The sequence below is a fragment of the Apteryx mantelli genome, chromosome 5, assembly GCF_036417845.1.
Source record: "Apteryx mantelli isolate bAptMan1 chromosome 5, bAptMan1.hap1, whole genome shotgun sequence".
Lineage (NCBI taxonomy): Eukaryota > Metazoa > Chordata > Aves > Apterygiformes > Apterygidae > Apteryx > Apteryx mantelli.
In genome coordinates, this window is record NC_089982.1 from 18,017,334 (window position 1) to 18,039,466 (window position 22,133).

The 22,133-nt window shown below is 40.6% G+C and overlaps 1 protein-coding gene across 1 annotated transcript in view; it reads right to left on the reverse strand.

Annotated features, from left to right (window-relative positions):
• The window catches only part of MANBA (mannosidase beta), a 46,222-nt gene extending 27,063 nt beyond the window's left edge, over positions 1–19,159 (reverse strand). Inside the window, exons 1-7 of the mRNA XM_067297019.1 lie at positions 18,923–19,159; positions 11,467–11,561; positions 10,885–10,990; positions 8,756–8,926; positions 5,978–6,101; positions 3,361–3,536; positions 269–379 (exon numbers count right to left, since the gene is read on the reverse strand). Coding sequence (XP_067153120.1) covers positions 269–379; positions 3,361–3,536; positions 5,978–6,101; positions 8,756–8,926; positions 10,885–10,990; positions 11,467–11,561; positions 18,923–19,159 — 1,020 coding nt within the window. The remainder of the gene's footprint in view (positions 1–268; positions 380–3,360; positions 3,537–5,977; positions 6,102–8,755; positions 8,927–10,884; positions 10,991–11,466; positions 11,562–18,922) is intronic.
• Positions 19,160–22,133: the final 2,974 nt, after the last annotated feature.

Sequence of the window (22,133 nt, forward strand, 5' to 3'; positions counted from 1 at the left end):
AAAAGCAAACATCTTTTCTGAGGTTTCCAAATAACTGTAAGCTATCTTCCAGTCTGAATGCAAGTGAAAGTGCCTACACAGGTTAGGGCTGCCAGAAAACAGTTTAATAAATATGTAACGTGACATTAGAAAACTCTTATTTCTCATTAATATCCTCACATGCAAATTACAAACCAGGAAAATGTCCAAGAGCCCTAGATACCTGCCATGCAGAGCAGGTGTCCTAACCTTAGTGCATTGCCAGCTGTAATCAAGTTGAAGGGCTCACCTTTGAAAACTTCTCAATCTTGTATCCTGCCTCCATGATGAAAACTGTCGTCATGTTGTATCCAGTTTGTTTTCCATGTCCATTTGGCCACCAAGTCTCTACTGTAGCATTCTTGAACATACAAAAAAGAGGGTCAGAGCAATGTGTATGAAATGAGGCATAACATGCACACCTAGGGGCTTAGACACTTTTGAGTGAATTACTACAAGCCTAATGAGTTTATGTGCCTCAGCTGAGCTATGGTAACTGGGATCTCTCAACCAGCTGCACCTGTGGGGTGAAAATATTCACACCATAGAGAAAAGTATGAGGTCCAAGCCATCACTTCATCTTATGTCCACAACAGGCCACAAGCATGTGTACACACGCATGCATGCACACATCCAGCTGTTATCCCTCAGCTGAGGTACACTGACTTAATATTCCTCCAAAATTTAAATATCTGAGTCTTAGAATAGACTTTGTTCACCACCCTTTGTACTATACCCCTCCCCCTAGTTTCACCAAGTCCATTTACACTGCAGGCTTCCAGGGGAGAAGCAGGTCCCCGCTCTGACCACTGCAATGAGGATTCATTCTCATTTAGTCCCTAGGCACTATGGAGGGATTGGCACCAAATAATAGTCATGTAAGACATGACTGGATCTTTTCCAGGCACCATAACATTAGTAATTCCCACTGATCATCAGGAGTTTAGCACCTTCTTCCTATTTTTGCCTTTCCTAATTGCTCCTTTTATCTACCATATGCAATATTCAGTATAACAGAGGTGACACTTTTCAACCGTGATGTTGGCAATATGTGACCACACTGATTGTTTCAGTTATGTCAAGCTTTTAAGTCAAAAAAAAGTTTCATTCTCTCTTTTCAGTGCTTTCTGCTTTGTTGCTATGGTTTTTAATCATCTCATTAGCACTCTATCAAGCTAATTTTTACAAATATAAAAAAAATCTCTAGGATGATAGTATGACTTAGTCACATACAGTAAAATTTATGTAATGAATTTCCTCTAGTTACGTCTTCATTCCAACAGTGTGCTTCTGCTGCTCAATTCTATTGCCAAAATTTGTCAGCTGAGTGCACGACACAAAAACCAGGGAAAGCAAGCAGTAATGCATGCAATCAAACAATGGACGGATCCCTGCTGAACAGAGCTACGTAAGGAGCGCCTCAATCTTTTCAAATAAAACGAAGCCAGAGAGCTGCTCAACAATATGTTTTGCTGTAGCCATGCTTCAACATAATCACTAATATAGCTACTAACGTTTCATCTTCCGTGATCTGGAATTATTGTAACTGCTCGTACAGAAGTGCTAACCCTTACGTTGCAGGGACACAAATGGAAGCACAAAAATGCGTGTGCGCCCCAACAACGAGGAAGCGTTTGCAGCTGCCGAGCACGGATGCAGTGTCTCATTGGCCACTAATGATGTCATCGCCATGCTCACCATTAGCCGATAAGCAAAATGCTGTCATGTTAGCAATACAGCACTCTGTGCGGCCATCGCAGGAAGACTGCTACGCATCTCGGGCAGTACACACCACCCAAACATCCACCGACTTCGCATCATAACCTGTAATAAGCTCTCAACTAGGACTAAATTTCTGGTGAGGTCTCTCTATTTAACATGCGCCATGCAAGTCCGTTGTACAGAGTAAGAGCTCCGTCACGCTCCTGGATACATGAGAACACGTTGTAGGGCTTCTTGTAAAATCAGCTGCTGGGCATTCACGCAGCAAAGCCCTTTGCATACAAAGAATAATAAAACACTGCTGCCTCTGCTCTGAAGGAGTGTTTCCTCACAAACCTGCAGTCATACACCACTAACAGATTTCTTCTGAGTTCGGGGGTGGAGTGACAAAATGAACCAAAATCATTTTAAAAGTTTCACATCGCAGTGCCTGTTTAATGTAATCCCTGAAAAGGCTAAGCAGAGACTAACAACTGTTTGTAAACAAAACTGTGCATTTGTAATTGCTCATGTAACTTGCATGCCAAATGACAACAGTAACAAAAATTTTATGTTTGTATGTTTTTATGCTTTTGTTTCAAAATAAAACAAAGCACACAAGTATGCGAGCAGCTGAGTGTGCATATTAAAACCTAAATACCCTGCTTGCCTTTAACAGATGCTTTTTCTCTACTCAAACTGACAAGAGAACTCGGGAATACATACCTAATACATACAAACTGGGGAAACAAATGCAGAGTTACACAGCAAAAGAGAAAATTAGCAGAGGCCAGTAAAATATACAGAGGTCATTGCAGACCTTCAGAAGTCACTAACTGCCAGACTCGTCGAAGCCCAAAATTCCTGCTCACGCCACCACACTCACCCATCAACCTAACTATGCTCTGTGGCAGTGAAGCAGATGGCAGCTCCCGTTATGCTGCTGGCTCCAGGGGAAAGCACCATCAGCTAGTTTTCCAGCCAGATACTGTAGTTTTCCAACACCCTTGGAAGGTGAGCAGATCGCTTCTTTCCTCTTTCAGCACTGGGGTGTACACCAAATTCATCCCTATTTCAGACGAGTTATCCCCTCACCAGAGCACCCTTTACTTTTCTGCAATTACTCCTGTCCTTAAGCAAGCACAATGTAAGCAAGCACAACTCCACAAATTTTCCACCAACTTCTACGCCAGTCAAGGTTTGGGGAATGCTGCTTCTCTCTCAGGAGAGCCAAGACAGAGCCAAGCACATTCTAGTATATTCTGGTCCCAAGCAACCCAGTAAACGACAGCACGGGAGACGATACCTAGTGACGGTAAATAGGAAGCGACATACAGGCTCCAAGGGTTATTTACCTAGGTAGCTCATTTGCCAGTGGCCAGTGATTATGAGATCCTTCGGTTTTGTTATAAGGAAAAGACTTCATCAACTTTCACATACTGAGCTACGTAGCCCCACAGAAATCATTTTTTAGAGAGGAAAAGACCTGTTCCTCTATCCTGAAGGCAGCGCAGCACAGTTGTTAAAGCGAGGAACAAAAAAGGAAGGGGAGGGAGGACCAAAACTGGTATGGAGGCAGACAGACACACTGGAAACCAGGGAAACATTCTGGATTTGGCCAGGGTGCCCCACACACCTTACCTCGTTGATGTTTACAAGCAGCACAATGCTGCCTTCTCCAGGTTGAAGCTTCACACTGTATGTTTGCTGCGTTTGCAACTTGGGAATGCTCACAGTCACAAGACCTGAAACCGGCTTGGAGCTGACTACATCAAAAATAGACTCAATTTCAAGACTCCACTGCTGAGCACTCTTTACTAAGTGAAGGGGGAGAAAAAAGAGAATTTAGGAATTATGTTTACATACCTATTAATTAACATGATCACTCATCAAAGAAACAATTCAAAACCCTCAGCTTAAATTTAACAGTTTTCAGACTGTATTTAAACCAGATCTACAAAGTTAATCTTCATTGTTTAGTGCACTTGATATCTGTGTTTACATCTGCTGACTACGGAAAGAACTACGCAGTGTGATGGATATTTTATAACTCACTCTTTTTTTCTTTTTTTTTTTTTACTCCAAAGCTATCCAGGGCTTTTCGGAGTTCTGTGCAAAAGTCAGAGAACATGAAACCAGTCACTCTTTATCATTAGGAAGGGTTTTTTTCCCCACCAACTCCCACAGACATTATATTTTCTTTTAGTCAGCATTCATATGAACATGGTCCTCTTTGGGAAAGATCGTAATCACAAGGCAGTACAATCACTTTTGTCTATGAAACAAAAATAGTATTAACAGAAAACGAGCCCAATTCATCCCGGAGTCACTAGACAAAACGAATGGAGTTATGCTGGGGATGAATTGGGCCCATTGTGTCTAGACTTGACAGGCTGTATCTTTGTGTCCCTTCTACCACCAAAGCGTGGTGGAGGAAACACGTTAATGACTTGCTCAAGATCTCTCCACAGTTACCTCAAAGAGTCCTCTCCTTTACAAAACAACTTACCAAATAAAGCAAGCCGGGGTCAAGGACATTCACGATTAACATTCAAATTTCCCATTAACTTCAGCAATTACATTATCTATCTACAAGTGTAGCGTGGTTAATCCTGTACTTTAAATATTACAGAAGGACATCTATCCAAGTAAAAGCAAATCAAACAGAAAACAAAGAAAACATGGAAAACTAGAACGAAGACATATTTTTTTTACATCAACTATTAATTACTTGCTTTCTCTTTTCATGTATATATTTTAGTTCTCCTTCCTCACAGAAGAGAGAGTTCCTTCCAAAAGCAAAGAATTACATTCAGCCTTGGTGTGCTGCCACTGCCTTTGCAGAGCAACAAATGTGTTCCCAAGGTTATATTACACCCAGCATTACCCAGAGGACTGATGGTCAGAAATGCTGAAAGGGTTAACCCCCCCCCCCACGCGGGGTCAGACATTACAGCACATTTTACCTCCCCTCCAAGAAATTCCAGCCCACTCCTGAACTGCTTGAACTGTGGGGCCTAGGCACAGAAATCAAGAACAATGAATCCTTTACAGATTCAGTGGTCAAAAGGCTATGACACCAAATCTGATGAGCAATGTAAGTGCTGCTTAAATCCAAGTTGTTCACTTACTCTTTATTTTTCCAATGCTTTATGTTTGAATACTAATAAGCTCTGGCTCCGGTTCCAAAGCACTCTCTGCTGAATGAAAGAGATTTGCTCTCTGCTTATCCAGAGAGCAAGGCTTCACCTACCAGAAGGTGGAGTTGTGGGAATGTGGGAGGGACCAGAAAACATTTTTACTGTAACTAAATTGTAGGCAGCACACAGAGTCTGTGCTGGGGCTTTCCATGGAAATTCCAGTCACGTTAATTCCAGCTAAGACCTGCAGCTATTTCAGGAAGCTTTAAAAGCATCCAGGGAGTGACGTCTTCCTCTTTTGTTCATACACAACAACTTTATTCCCAAGGGGTGAAATTCAACCCAGTGCAGAGGACACATGTGCTAGCCTTTACTCCACTGAAAACTGGGCGCAACATGTGGCAAAAGAAAGCATGAGGGTGGTCTAACAGCGGGGCATATTACCTTTTACTGAAAGCTTCAACAGAAAACTATTTTTGTTTGGCTGCAAGATCTGGAGGAGAAAGGAGAGGAAACCAAAGACCGTGTCGGGAGGAAACCGGTTAGGTAGGTTAGGTAGCAGGAATGCAAGAGGCTATCCTCTCATATTGCGGACTTAACAAATTATCCTTGCATAGCACAGCTGCTCTTCTGTCTCAAACTTCATGCTGAGTCCTGAAAACTCAGTGCTCTTGAAACTCTGCTCATAGTGTATTTGTCTTCCCAGTACAGAACTAAATCCCCATAACTGCTTTGCCTTTGTTTTAAATGGAGATGATAAAAGAGAGAGACATATTTATTGGGAGTCTTGGTGAAAACCCATGCCAGTAAAAAAAAATAAAATAAAATAAAAAATCTCCAAAACAGAAGAACAGGGGCAAACCTAAGTTATATCACAATTAAACTTCTGAAGTTGTTCTGGGATCTTCAAGAAAAAAACATGAATTTTAACAATTGTTATCACTATTGTTTATACTGAAGCACTGTCTCAAGACCTAAATAGGTGTGCTGTGGTAAGCATTATATACACAGCCATAATAAAACAATAGCATCTTTCCTAAATGGGCAGTTAATTGAGCCTAACAATAAAATGATCTGTATTCCAAGGGTGAAAGAACAATAAAAAGTATATAGCTTACCAAAGAAGGGAGTCAAAGTGAAGTAAATCAGGTGATAATGGTTATAGGCCTCAATCCTAACATCCTTCCAGATTCCTTGAGTGGGAAAAGAAGGGCCCCAGTCCCAACTAAAGGAACACTGCTCCTGGAATACAAAACGATTATGTTACAGTTGCCTAATTTTCACACACAAGTCTACACTGTTCCAGAAATAAAAATGATTTGCTATCTAGAAATAAAATATTGCCATGGACCAAAAGTAAGATTTTTTCCCAATTTCCACCAACTCAGGATAACATACTGTATTTTTCTCTTACTCCTTCACTAAAACTCTGCTGGTACTTCTATTAAAAATATAATTTTATATGAAATATTCATATATATCAGAACTTAATATTAGCGAGAAAGCAAAACACCACCCTACCTCACCACCTTAAAAAAAAAAAAAAGATCAAAAAAACAACCAGCAGGTTACTCTCAAATCAGCTCTGAATTATTTTAGTTTTAAGGCCAGTATTTAATTTTATACCTAAAAGACAAAATAAGCAGCAAATTGATTGTTACAAATACTAAACAAAAATTTTTTTAAAAAGTATCAAATTAAAAATCAAAGGTACCTCTGAAATTTTTTACCCTTTAATTTTTGCAGTAACATCACAGATTAGTACAAGGAAAGAGATGCGTATGTTTGTTTGGTGCATTTGTGTAGTTCAGTCATGTTCACTGTTTCCTCCTTTTTATGTTTCTCTCACGCAAAAACAAAGGCAACACACACATGGTTGAGAAATAGCTTAGTTCTGGGTCTAACAGCAGAATAACTGGCAGAATTAAATGATTCTGATCAGACAGTAGCACCTACATTGTGCTCCATTTAGTTGTTTTTAAACCTGGTCAGATTTCTAGTTAACAAAATCCCTTGAAGACATCTATGCAGCTGCCCTCCAAGCTTCACACAGTCCCAGCCCCCAAAGCAAATACAATAGATCTCCTTAAAGTCTTGTACAGTGACCTACAGTTCTAAATTTAGAGACTAATAACTCACAGCCAAGGCACACTAATTTTGGCAAACCACACCGCACGCGTCTGGCCTATCCCTTGCCTCGCTGGAGTCAGCCTGCCTGCCTATCAAGTTGCAGAAGAGCCTTCCAGGAAGCAAGCACCGTATCTATTTCAAGTGTAAAATCAGGGACAACACATTCTTAGAAAACAATCCAGATGGAAAATAATTTTCCCTTTATAAAAAATAAACAAATTTATCAGTGACAGACTGTCAGGTTTCACTAATAATATTGCAGAGACTATCGGAAATAATATGTCATGAGAAAAATACACTTGTATCATTAAGGTACATTACCAATGAAAGGCTTGTGTTTTACCACAAATTCTTATTAAAACATGTATATTCACTGTATTTAATACTGAACTTCAGATGTGCAAACAGCTCTCCATTACTGTATGACTGTAAGCTGCCAGCTTACTTTAGAAAAGTCCTGGTGCATTTGTTTACTTTCAAATGTACCGTCTCTGCTGTTGCTGCATTACAGTTGGAATGCAAAATGTTTTTGGAAATGTCTGAAGCAGCTTCCTAGCACAGTCAATCAATTCCTTTGAGGAAGAGCACTGAGGCACTTTCTTACAAGTTTAAAGGTATAGCTCAGTAAAGCATAAAAATCATTCCTGGCCATTTTTGCTCTATAAATAAGACTACAGCTGTTCAAGTGCCTTCTTCCTTTCAAGCTCCTCCCTGCACTGATTTCTAAGAAATATGGTGGAGACAGCACATGGACTCAGAAGAACTGAACAGCTTTCTAAAATGCAGTAAAAATAAAAGCATCATGTAGTAATAAAGACAGCATCTTAATCCTAAAGAATGTTCCTTGGAGAACACGAAATGTACCTCTCCGTTAACAAATTTTAAAGGAAATTAGATCCAGTTCTATATTAAAAGGATTCTAGTCATTTTTTAGAGGAGGCTCTAAAGGACTTTCTTAAAAAGACCAAAAGTCACTTAACAAGAAAGGCATTTAAGTGGTGACAAATATGCAAAAAAACAAAAATGGCAATTCTAAAATAAGGTCACCAGCCACTGCCTCCAACTGCTGCAAAGCTGTCAGAAATATGTGAGATGCTACACAAATGACAGTCTACCCAGACTTAGTTTTAACAGCAGTGAAGCAATGTCTTAATTCAGAGTTTCTGAGCTTCGCTCACTGCATATTACATTGTTGTTTTTACTGAATAAGTACTTATAAGTCACACTAACAACAACACAACACCATAATAAGATGAGAACAGGTCTTCTGTTAGATAACTCTTCTCAGGACACGTCAGAGCTGCCCAGTATAAATAGCACAGCACATGAGCAATGGCAAAAACTCACAAAGCTGCTTGGCTGAGATTTTTACACCCTTGGCAATATCCTCTGGTATTTCTAACAGTGAACTCTATTGTCAGTATACATTGCTAAACCCACCCGGTGGATCAAAACGTAATGATTACACATCTCCCACTGCTATCCTGCTTTCCTAGCAGCAAGTCTCCTGGCTGACTCCTTGAAAAACACAGTCTTTTAAACATTCTTATCATCTAGATATGGTTGGCCTGACCTTGTTATGCCTCTTACATTAGCAACATGCTGGATTATAGATTTCTTGGAGGGGCACCAGAAGACAGTTGCAATGAAAAGTATGCTCTACTAATACAGTGACACTGCAGGTTTCAGAATACATCTGTGAGGACAGCACATGGTGACTCCCTCTTTTCAAGCCTCAAGCAAGAGACAGACAAATTTGCCCCTACCTTTCGGATGAAATTAGCATGGCACTCTCCTTTCTGCACAGGTGGAGGGCACGCCGGGGGGATGCTGTATGTTGTGTGGCATCTGCTCTGCTCTGCTGCATATGAAATGGCTGATAAGAAACGGACTTCAACAAAATTGACCTCCTTAATAATGCTGGTAATATCAAAGCTCTAGGTCAAGAAAAGAGAACAAAGTCATTACAGTTCCGACATTTATTTATGATATTTATAATCACTGTCACACTGGGATTTTAATACCATACAGATGTTATTCAAAGGCATTTGAACTACAGCCTCAACAGGCTCAGGTTTTGGAGGAAAAGAAAAGCTACCTCTTAAGCTGAAAAAAAAAAAGTACATTAAGACTGTGGATACAAGGAGACCTTTCTGGGCAAAGCACTTTGCCCACTCTGAGCCTCCACTGCAGGCTGCAGCACTCTGCTTGCACACAGAACTGCTTGAAAGATGAGGATGGCAGGAGATTCTTTACCTTCCTTCCTCACTCAGAACTCATCTGAATCTTTAGAAAGATGTTTTTTGTTCCCATTCAGAAAGTTGGTCTAGATCAGAGTCCTTCCAACTCACACTGTGCTGCCAGCTTATCTACCACAGAGCTCTGAGCCGCCTTTTGCACAAGTGCTGCAAAGGCCTATTTCATGCTCTCTCCACCCCCATCCCTAAAATGCACAGATACACGTTCCATGTCAGCACCAAACAAAGCATTTGGGAGCTTCCTCATCGACTCACAAGATCCCCTTCAGTGTGACTGCACAGAAGGATAAATGTTTGGTTTCATAATTATCCTGTGCTATCAAGACAATATGGTTCCAATGGCTAATATCCATTTCTTCTTCTCACTGTTAACTCCTGACAGTCCAAGTCTTGGCACTTCTTCCCAACTGGTGAACATCCTTCTAGCAACACTTGCCTCACTTCTATAGCAGACAGCAGAAAACTACAAAGTCAATAGCATCCTCCACAGGAGCCTTCACAGAGACTTTTTTGCAGAGGTATTTCTTGTGTGGAACAAGTGAACAACATAGAAGTCTGGGTCACAACAAGCTTAGACTCAATCTAAAACATTTCATTCTGGTTTTACACTAAAGGTCATTTCATGAACTGTTACAACCTGTGACACAATGAAGCTGCAGAAATAAGGGTAAAATAAACCACTTCTCCATTCTACAGAGCCTCCTACTGGTAACCTTTAAACACCTTCCAAATATTAAATAATTATAATTTCATAAAAGCTGTATGAAGTTTCTTATTTCACAAAGAGCAAATCCAAGTCACAGAGAACCTAAGTGACTTGTTCCAGGTCACACAGACCCAGGTGTCAGAATCCAGGTCTCTCGTCTCTGTCCAGTATCTCTACAATGAAACCTGCCAGAATGGCAAATGCTGAGACATGAAGAAATCAGATTTCCTTTGTGACTCGATTACTCAGCTGACAAATAGAAGACATTCCTCCTTTAACTCTTCCTTTATTGACTCTTTAAGAGAGAAGCAGGGATTTTCCCTTCTACCAGTACCCAGAATCATTTTAAACATTAAAGCTATAAAATAGGTTTGAATGTTTCTGCCACTCTCAAGACCATTCTATGATGAGTACTCTCATGCTGACACAGGCTAAGCCCAAAAATGCAAAACAATGTTATTAAAATCCCAACACTAAAAAGTAAAACCCTATGTAAGAAAAAAGCATGGAAACATTTATGAAGGCTTTGCTCCACATGCATTTTCATTTCAATATTCACATGTAAACCATTCTAATACCTATTAGTAAGCAGATTTACAGCTAATATAACAGATTTAAGCTTACGTTTTCTTGGAGCTGTGACAGATCCCGAGAAGCAAGACTTATATTATTAGCTGAATTGATCCTCTTGCATCGGCCTTCTCATTTAGAACAAGACACACTCCCGTCTAGATCTGACCCTGCTGCTCCTGGAAGGCTAAGTACACTCCTCTTTCCAATAGTTATCTGACTACACATACACCCCTCAGGACAAGACTTTCTGAGTGCTAGCACCTATTTTCATGTCTACTTGAACACACTGAAAGTGTTTGGCACAAAAGGGCTTTGAAGGAAAAACAGGAGCACCTTCAGAAATAAATGTATTACTTACATATCTGCTGAACATGTTGTCTGTTCTGCCAACAGTGATATTGTTGATCAGGATTTGTGCTACTGTATCCACTCCCTCAAAAACCAAATTCACTTTTTGCCACTTTCTACAGAAGATGACATATGGATGTAAAACCGTTAGAATATGTGGAGTTAACAACACACGGGAAACAGATAATACACGTCCCTGTTATCTTCAGCAGTAGTCTCACTGTTTCCAAAATGTTTGACTTAGTGTAGCTACATTATATCTTTAAATAGTCAAATTAAGATGACAGCTAGGTGGCTCAAGTCTGCAACGCAGCATGTTCACATACCCACCAGATATCAGATGGGCTAGCTTCCAATTAACCTAATTATTATCCTTCCTCAGTCTGCAATTCATAAGTAATTTTTAACAATGGAAAAAACTGGGGGAAAAAACAACTACTAAAGTGTCCTTTAGCAACAGCTTTACAGCTGCATATTATTGCCTAATTTATTACACACAAAAGTATTAAGTAGATTTTGAGCTGACAGATTAACAAGCAATTCGGCATGAAAGATGGCACAGAAGTATTTTAGATATATCCTTATTGCTTACCTGACGTCAAAAGGAGTTTTGAATGTCCTGCTGTAAGTCCAGTTATCCAGTGAGATCCATCTGTACATCACATCATTAAATCTATAGTATGGATCCTAGTAACAAAAAAAATTACATTTATTTAGTAACGGTGTTACTAAAAAAAATGCATCATAATATCCATTAGATGAGCACTTGTTCTTTCAGACAGTCTGCAAGTGCAAAAACCACCTGTCTTATTTTAGTTAGTTCTGTACTCCTTTTCACCTTTGAAGTAATATGTGAAAGCAAAGTTTTAGTAATATTTGGCTTTAACTATATAGGTCAAATCCTGTTTGCTATAATCATTCATACTTAAAATAGAGGGAGCGGGATTTGTTTTTACATAAGAAATGACTGGGCTGGAAATTAAAAAGAAAATCAAGACAGCTTGTGACTTAATGGGAGAAACAGAAACATGATCACCCTCATAACGATGGAGAAAGTAAGACTAATAGGACTGTAAGAGGCACAGAAACAGATTTTTAGACCTCTAGGGACAGCAGTGAACAAATCTCTACAGTTTAAAATAATAGCAAACACTCCTATTGTTTCTTGTCAACTGGTCTTGATATGGTAAGATCAAATGAAATTGCCATAGTTGGAGGGAGGGAGAAAGAGAGAAAGAGAAGGAACACAATTTGGTTTGCCGTGTAAAATTAAATGACTGCTTTTGAGAATAACACTGCATTTATACCAAACGTGTTCTTTTCTCTTTAGTCACATTGCTCAGTCAGAATAGAGGTACAGGTGGTCTAAGCTATGTCCTCGACCCCTTTGGCTTCAAGCTGTATTTATTACCTTATGCTGGTCACAGTGTTCCTCCCCTAGGCTGAAGGAATCAGGTACGTGGACCTGACAACCCTCTGCCTTGCACCTCACACCAAGGCAGCCAAGAGGTACTGTGTCACAGCTGCCTGTCCAACAGTTCAGCATGCAGGTATCTGGGTCGGCGACTAACAGCTCAGCTCACAGCTGAACTGCTTTCCCAAAACAAAAACCAATCTCTTCTGGACTACGTGACTCAAACCCAGCTAAGAAGAGAGAGCATAGCTGCATTAAGATTCCCTTTGATAAGAGTTTTCTACAGTACTAGCCCAGCTAACTACCTGCTCTGAATATCCAGATTAAATTCTGAAGAAAATTTGCTCAGCTCTTTTATTTGCCTTGCTGAAGCTCAAATTTTCTCCTTATGCCAGAAGTCAGCATAGATATTAATGACAGTTTTGGATATGAATTCTTCTGAAAGACACTGTTGTATATCTCGTCTTTGTTTTACAACTAATAGGGTCAGGCTCTGCAATATACACACAAACCTATTTACAGAGCAGAGCAAAATCATAACACTTAAGAGACCATCCTCAGCAGCGTAATCTCTTCTGGAGTCCCAGAGCAATATAAACATTATTCCTAGAGCCTCTATAGAGGGAAAGTTGTAGCCTTGCCTCTATGCTGTCTTCTTTCAATCAAATTTCTTACCATAAGGGAATAAGAATCAAGAAGGAAAGCCCTCATCACTTCAGTAGAACTTTGACCTGGTAGATACAGGACCTCCATACTGGCAACACAGTGTATTCTCTAGAAGTTAAGCCATCATGAGCTTACCAGAACAATTACTGAATTTCAAGATTTTCATACTACTACTTTTACATGCAAAATGTTTGAGGAATACATCGTACATTTACAACATCTGTCTCACTTTAACATTCTATTCATTTTAGGCTATGTTCTGGAAGATGTGCATGTTAAATTTCAATCATTGCCACTTGTATGTGAGGAATATTTAACAAAAGCACGAGATGCAAGCCATAAATGCACTACCAACAGCAGATTGTAAAGTCAAAGAACATTTGGTTAGTGGTCAAACAACCAACACCAGTGTCTGGCCAAAGGTCAAGACCCTTTGTAAAAGTACTGTATTGTTTCTCCCATGAAAGCCTGGAAACTAAGATATGTATGAAAAAAAGACCTGATATTTGGAGAATGCCACACTGTTTGTCTAGCAGCTGAGAGAAACGTAGGGATGCTTCATCAGAGGCAGAAATTACATCATCAGATGGGCTCTTACAGCCTTGTACAAACAGAGCTGCTTGTTTAAATCTATTCAGAGAGTACTGCAGATCCTTCTTCCTGAAGGAGCTTTCATCTGTAACAGTCTGAAGTCTTCAACTTTTAAGAAATGCATTGACTGCTAAAATATATGTCACAGAAGGTGCTAAACTCCCTTGGAACTCATATTTTCGTACAACTCCACAAATACTGCTTTTTCCTCACAGGCCTCAAACATCAAACTTTCAAGAATGGAAGCTCACAGCTCTGTGTACCTTTACACAAAAATTACAGTTTACTGATACCATTGCTACTTAAAACAGCTTATATATCACACCGCAAAGCCATTTAATGCTAACACTGGTTAGCCGTTTTAAGTACGACAAATGTTACTAGCAGTAAGATTAGTCATGTGGCAATGTTCAAGCGATGCTTTTAAGACAGTTAAGGTTAAGGAAAAAAGCATGCCCACAACAAAGTCCTGTAAGAAAGGAAAATGACTTCTCCAATAACCTTGTAAGATTACAGATGTTTTCATTATTAACTGTAACTGTTTTGAGTGCTGGAAGATGTATCTATAGAAATCAAACTGTTTGGACTTATCTGAAATAAAACTTTAATGTGACCTGATTTAATGTGGGATGAAATTCTATTTCAGAAAATTGGATGAAAAAGAGACAAACTTAAAACCCTTAAAGGCACTGTGAGAATCTGAAAGACAGTAAGAAATACACTGCACACGTATTAAACAAGATTCACGTTCATCAGCTCACTGTGTTTTTTGGAACCAAGTCATAAAGGGGTGGAGTCAGCTACAGCTATTTTTAGATGCAACCAAACGTGATAGCCTTGTATTTTCCTGCTCCCCTGAAATTTTTGGAAAAACTCCGAACTACTCAATCTCCCTGATTGTTTGTTCTCTGCTCCGAGCTTCAATGCTGTAAGCAGCAGCAAACAGCTTGCTAAGATGAAGTAAAAAAACCCCTACTACAGAGGATCAAAAGGAAACAATTTCCAGTCCAGATAACAGGACCTTAGGAGGACTTCAAAAGCGCACTGGCAGTACTAAACTGAAGGCAGTGCCAAGAGGCTAGATATAAACTCCTCTTTGCAATGATCTAAGGGGATACTGAAACGCTACGGTCACCTAAGCTAAGAGCCTCTCATAAGCAGGAAATGGATGAGACATCAGGAAGGGAGGCATCAGAAGGGAGGCCCAAAGCCCTGGTGCAGCGGTTTTGCCAGGCACGTACTGCCCAATGCGGGGCCGGCCTCAGGCCCCCTGCCCCAAGCTACTACAAGCAGAGTTCAGAGGAGCACGGCACAAACACCTGAATGATGCTAGACAGAGGCAGCTGGATCCAGGCAGAAGATCCGCTTGTAACAAAATTAAACGTAATACAGGGAACAAAAACCAGAACAAGATTCTTTTCTGTTATCTTAGCTTTGTTATGATCTAATTTGAAACTGCTTTGCATGTTCCTCTCATAAATCAGTTCTGCTGATATTTTATAATGTACACAGTAAGAAAATCCCACTGATGTAACAGATGATCAAAATAAAACTTGCAAGTGATGTTCCACTATTTAGTTTCATGATTTCACTGTTGCCAACTTCAGACTGGAAGCTAAATAGTTAAAGTACTTATCTTAAACCCACACACTCCTTGTCATCTCATAGGCTATAGCAGTCAGAACATTTATACAATCTTCAGCAAGCCCAGCTTCACATATTTACAGCTTGAAGTGAAGCTGAAGTAACAGTAGTGATGAATGGATCGTATTCTTGGAACGTTAGTTTTGGAATTGCATCCTCAAATGATTCATTTTCAGTACTTATTCCAACAAGGCAGTTAACTGAATGTCACCTTGTGCTCAAGATGAGTTACAGCTGAACACTGAGCCAAATACTACAGAAGAGTAAAGCTGGAAGACTAATATTAGGATAATTAACAAAATATTAATACACTTTTCTTAATATTCTTTTAATACTCTTTATATGTAAAAGGCTACCGTAATTTTATCTATTTTAACTTCACAAGCTTTCAGAAGAGAACACCTATTTAGACTTGAGTGCTCTTTAATATTAGTCCTAAGTTTCACTCAGGCTTTTGAATGTTTCCACGTGTTTTCACAGAGCTCAGCAAAGCACATACATGTAACAGAAAACTATATATTTATACTGATCAACTATTTTCATCAATGAACGCCACTTAACCTGTTAGAACCAATGAGAACCAATGCAATTGCTACTTGGCTCACTCTGAAAAATCTCAGCTATGACAAAGCGTCAGAAAATACGCGACAACATATTTTATACAAATGCAGAGTAAGCTACTAAAAATAAGCACTACTTTTCAGAACTGCAGAAATACCACTTGAGATATGTAAGCCTCTGCCTCTTCTAACGTATTTTGACAGAGTAATACAGAAGTAGGACTAAGACCACTGTAACCTTCTGTGTCAAGTTCATGCCCCTGTTGTATACTGGGGCAGAAAACTGCATTATCCAGCCCCTGTATTAGCACACTCCCCATAATAGTGCTTTATAAATCAAAGTGACAGCTAATAATACAAAACACCCTTTCTGTATGAACACAAATGGCTGGCAGATGAGAAAATCCAGTTACAATAGCCATATTCATCTGATTTGAAACTTTACAGGAGTCACCTGCCAGCAGAAACGGCATCATGCAGTACTTGGACAGTGCATGCTAGAGGACTACTATTTCTAACACAAAAATGTAATGCACAAGTTACCTGCTGATACATCTTGCTTATCAGAAGAGTGTCTAAAAGAAAATCCTAGGCTGACAGTTTACTTAAAAATAACCTTACACAGAACTGTTTCTGCAAAGCCTTTTCCAGAGATTTCGTTTTAGCAATAGATCTGCTGCAAGTTCGTTAGATGCGTGCACTTTTGCCCAAACTTTGCACTAACTCTATTCAAGTAACTATTAACCTTGTTAATGTGCATTTCTGGTGGCTTTTTTTTTTTTTTTTTTTTTAGTTTTACACGTAAATAATAATAAGAGCTACTGAGTGCTAATGAAATGTTGTTAAAGTAATCCAGCTGAACACATATTCTGATGTTATCTCCTACCCTTAGAGCTTTTATCATATTTAATCCAGCATTTGAATTGTCTTCCTTGAACACAAGAAGAAAATATTACTTCAGTAGGAAACTCAGAAGTACCTTCCCCAACAGCATTTTTGAAGATACGTATATTTGGTGCATGCAAAAAGATGTGTTCATCTAATGTATATTTTATAAGCCAAAGAGTAAAGACATCTCTAGAAAGAATGCTAAGAGGATCTGGAGAAATGAGTAACAAACTCTTGGTGTCAGAGAGATTCCTTTCTACTGAAATGTATAGTCTGCAGAGCAGATTAAGTAAGGCTACCATCCCTGGGCAAAATCAGTTTGTGCATCGACCTAAATTTGAAATAAACCACACACTGACAAGTAGCTTGCAGCCTCCTCCTGTAATCTAAGCCATATATTGCAGCCTTAATATCCAGCAAGCTACTCTTGCTGCATTGGAGCCAGCCAAACACCAGCCAGGTCCAGTAGCCAAGCAACTACACCAGCCAAGTATTTTGGCCAACACAGCTCCTTGGCAGAGCATACTAATTCTGGCAGAGCACTGCACCAACCTAGCGACAGTTTTCAGACCACAGCAGGTTCATACCTGGCCATATCAGAACATATATGGAGCGAGTTCAAACCCATATTCACATAAACATGTTCTAAGTGTCCACGAACAACTGTCATCAATTTAATTAGCCTAGCACCCCTGTACCTATCAGCAAGACCTGTGCTGCTGCCCAGCAGGCTGATTAAGCTTTGGCTGATTAAGTAACTACATGCAGCTTTGGGATTCTGCCCAGGCACATGAGAATTCATGATCACAGCCTCATTTCCAAATACCATACTGCTGTTTAAGGTGACTAATATTACAGGTCAGTTTATAGCAATGTAGTTAAATCAGCAAACATAGTTTCTCACTTCACAAGAGTACTTAATGTGTGAGTACTTAAATGTGAGTCTTTCATTACATCATTATCTTGCATGTGTGAGTCAGTGCATTGGTCACAGTCTCCCCTGAATAGTTATTCACAGTTATTATAGCAATGCCTCACGGCACTGGCAAACATCAGAGGCGTTCAGCTGATCTTATGCATTTTTGCATGGGAGAAACAGGCACAACTCTAGTCACTGATTCGCCATACATACTCTACTTGTCCATTGCCTTTTTTAACTTGTTTAGAAAAGCTCTTTCAACATCTCCCTCATACACATTCAAAATATCCCGTAAATTAGCACACAGATGTTGAAGCAACAGATCATAATGGCTCTGCTTATCCCCTTTTGATGTATTTACTTTTTCAATGTTGACTATTTCTTTAATCTGGCAATGACTCTCTTTGGCATCTATTATTAGTACTGGGTTTCCCAATGTATGCCAGCACAGAATAAGGCTAATGTTATCCTGCTTTCTATCACTTTCTCCATAACCTCCCTAACTTGTCAGAGCAGAGAAGGATAGTAATCAGAAGAATAAAGATTAAAGAATAAAAAAAGAGAAAATGTATCCATCCAAATCCATCCAAGATATATTTTTTTTAATACTGTATAAGAAATGCAAGATCAGGCCCCCGGTTAAGCTGGTACTATAGGTATGTCTGACATAATCAGACAATATATGACACTTTCACATACATTAAGATGGCAGTGTATTTATTACTTTTATAGATTATTTTGATGACCTCACTATGCCCTATTTCTTCTCCCTTTTCCATGTATGCATTTAACTTTCACCTTCCACATACCTCGTTTTAGAAAGGTATCTTATTTAACGATGATCCAGTCAGCGCCATGTGGTTCGAGTGACAAAGGGCTTATCCTGATGTCAGGGACTAAAGAGAGGGCTTTGCTACCAACCTACAAACGCAATTTTGGTCTTTTGTCACAGGAAGCCATCACTATGGTTTCATACGTCTGAAAACTAGAAGAGGTAGTAAGTGTAAAAACAAAGGTTTTGAGAAGTGTTATGGGAGGAACAGTTCTTTTAAGTGTAGCAGATTTACTCCTGGTTCGGGACACGGCCCTTTTGCGAGGCAGCGCGGGAGTACAGTCCCAACCGCTCTGAGGTGCTCTGCGAGGCTTCTGGTCGGACCGAAATGCCTGCACCCCCTCGATTTCTCGCAGCAACAGGCCAAGCGTCAGAGGGCGGGTTCAGCTTTTCACTCCCTGGCGCGCTGCAGGCACCAAACGCCGCCTGGCTGAGGCGCCCAGCAGCGCTCGCCAGGCCGCGCCGCCGGCGCCCGGTCGCGGCCTGGAGCGGGGGCTCTCCCCGGGGCCCCTCTGAGCCGGCTGCGTACCGTACCTGGATGCGGCCCCCGCGGCGCAGGGCGGTGTGCACGCAGCCCGGCACCTCCCCTCGCAGCGCCACCGAGCCGTTCCCGTTGCGCAGCCGCCAGCTCCCGCGCAGGCTGCGCACCTCCGCGCCGCCCGCGGCCAGCAGCAGCGGCGGCAGCAGCAGCAGCAGCACGAGGCGGCCCGCCCGCCCCCGAGGCGGCCGCGAGGGGCCAGCGGCGGCCCCGCGCCGCGGCCGCGCCGCCATGGCGCCGCTGCGGGAGAGCCCGGCCCGGCCCGGCCACGTCCGCAGGGGGCCGGCGCCCACCGCCCCTCGGCGCGGCCCATTGGCCGCTAACGGCCGCGGGGCGGGCCGCGCCCCTCCCCCGCGCCGGCCGTTAACGGCTGCTCCGCGGGCGCGAGCCCGCCTAACGGCCCCGGCGCGGGGGGGGCGAGCAACACGTACACGGCGGCTGAGGCGCAGGGCGCGCAGCTTCGGGCGCCCCTGGCCGAGGCGGCCACAGCCCCTCTCAAACTACCCCCTCCCCGAGACGGGTCACTTTTGCAAGCCACCACATCATTTCACGATGTAGAAAAGTGCTCGGGCTCTAAAGACCTCTTACCCTTGCAGCACTCACGGGCCCCCCTACCAGCTGGAGGGGGTGTTGCGACCATACAAAAATACAAGAGTCGAAGGGCTTTCAAGACTCATTCCCTTGTACGCCTGCTCAGCTGCGGATGCGTTCGCTCACGCAGCTCAACGTGAAATGGAAAATGCTCGTTTCAGCAACCGCTCCAAGATCTTAGATTAGGGGTTGTAGCATTCTGGATTTTGCTTTTTTTTTTAAAAAAAAAGTTTAGTTGATTAAAATAAATGCTCCAAAATATACGGTGATATGAATAAGCCCAACGTAGCCCACACATTTGGACTTTTATAATGTTTACTCCTTTTATCATCCAGGTTAGAATCCTTGCCAGGCAGGTAATTTGCTGTCTCAGGGCTGCCTCAGAATACACCTGAAGAAGTGAGAAGGTAAAAATATGCTTAAAACCAGAAAAATTAGTAAATTCCAGTAAGAGAAGTAAATGCTAAAATTAGCATGATTTTTATCTTCCTGTTACTGTAATAATTTATTACAGAAGAATTTGGAAGTGTATGCAAAGGGTCAGCATGCATACAAAGCAAGCAACAGAGTTAAAAATGCAAGTAGGTGCATATACATGATTCTGCATAGAAATGCAACCAGAAGTATTCAAAGAAACCCCAACCAGCTGCAGGATGTTACCCCTATTTTCTCTTTTTCCATTTCTGTCCTTATGTTTCCTTATTGTCTATAATCATAGACTGTAAAATCAGAGCAAGGAATGTGTAAAACACCTCTGGATGCTAAGGAGTTAATTACTTAAACATATACATTTCATACACCAAATAATGTAAGAATAAAGCATGACTGACACATGAAACCATGCTGCTGCTCCTGGTATGCAGATTAGAGTGTAAGAGTGAACAGCAGACAAAAATAGGGATAAGTAGAGGGTTTTTTTTTTTTTTTATATAGCCTCTGGCTTTCACACAACCAATTCAGCACACCATAGGAATCTACACTAGACAAGCTGTTAAAACATTATTGAACATCGTCAATATTTTACATTTTTGGTCCTGATTCTTTGGACTGACAACACTTCATTTTAATTTAAGAGGAAATACCATCCCTTCCATATATTTATTAAAACAAGTATACAGTGTATAACCACAAAAAGTATACCATGTATATAATCACAGGTGATTTTTCACACCACAGTGGGGCACATTTATAAGAAATACTGGTCCAGGAAGAGAAATGGTAGCTGAATCTCTTTTTGTGCAGAAATCCAACCATTAAAACATAGTATCTGTGTACTTTTAAGAACAGTTATAGATTGAGTAACCTATGTTCAGTATATTGGCCAAATGAAATCTAGGTCCCGTTTCAGTTCAATTCCCAGCAATCTTCTAGTGAGATTGAAAAAAAAAAAAAAAAAAAAAAAAAAGCCACTATAATCGTAGAAGACTGAGTTACCCTAATTAGCTTCACTCTTTCCAGAATTCACTCTAAATTAAAATCTATCTTCTCACCTTTAAAAGTTCAGATTACAAAACCGAGTGCATCAATAGCATAAAGTCTTGTTCCATTTCTGCTGTCATCTGTCAATTAGTAAAGCAAATCAGCTTTCAGGACTATCACACAATTCAGTGTATTTTTCTTAAATATTTAATTCAGCTATACAACACTAAAAGCATTCAAACACTGTGGTGATGCTTTACAGACTTTGTAGAATATTATTTCTCAAGAAGCAGATTTATAGAAAATTGAGTTTTAACGCTACTAAAGAACAACTGCAAGCTGCCCCCCCCCCCAGCTTTTTCAGCAAGTCATGTGGTAGCTTCCCAGTAAGGAGGAAACTGCATTTCAAGATGTTTACTGTACTTCCGTGTTTTCTTTGCCTTTTATTTTTCTTTTGAAGACTGACTGGAGCAACACGCACAAAAAAAAAAAAAAACTAAAAACAATGCTGTAATTAAGTATTCTGAGAACATGCTGTTTCCTTGTTCAAGGCTTATAATTAAGTTAAATCATGTCTCATTTTCACGTCTCAGTTTCAGGGTTTGTTTTAGGGGTATTTTTAAACGAATGACTTTTTTTACTGTTTAAAGATGCAACTAGAGTCTTAAAGGCTGTAGTTTTATCTTCTAAACTTTTAAGACACACAGCAAGATCTTTTGTGTGGTTTTCTTTTGTTGTGTACCATATTCCATCCCTTTCTGAAATGCCACAAATTTAAGAGGTTACTACAATTCTCACTTTACGAGACTGCAAGTTGATACTCTTTATCAACTAAGACAAAAAGCTGAACGCAAAACCATGCCTTCTGTTAAACTAGAATAAATTCAGAGCAGTTCTATTGAAGCTGCCCCAATTCCGCAGTGTTAATCCAGAAGTCTTTTGTTTCCAATTACTATGCAATCTCTATCATCATGACAGGCTGTTGATGTTTTTCTCTTTCAAATTCAAGTTCAGTGAGTTCATGCAAAGGTTTTAAACAAACAGGTTCCCACAGATTTGGCTGCAGTAGTTTAAGATATTACTGCCCCCACCTGTCAACCCTGCACTATTCTTCTCTGAAAGTTACCACCTCCCAAGCAAAACAGGCCCTGCATCCACACGAGTCCCCTGTTGCGGCATGCCACCTTTTCTGATAAC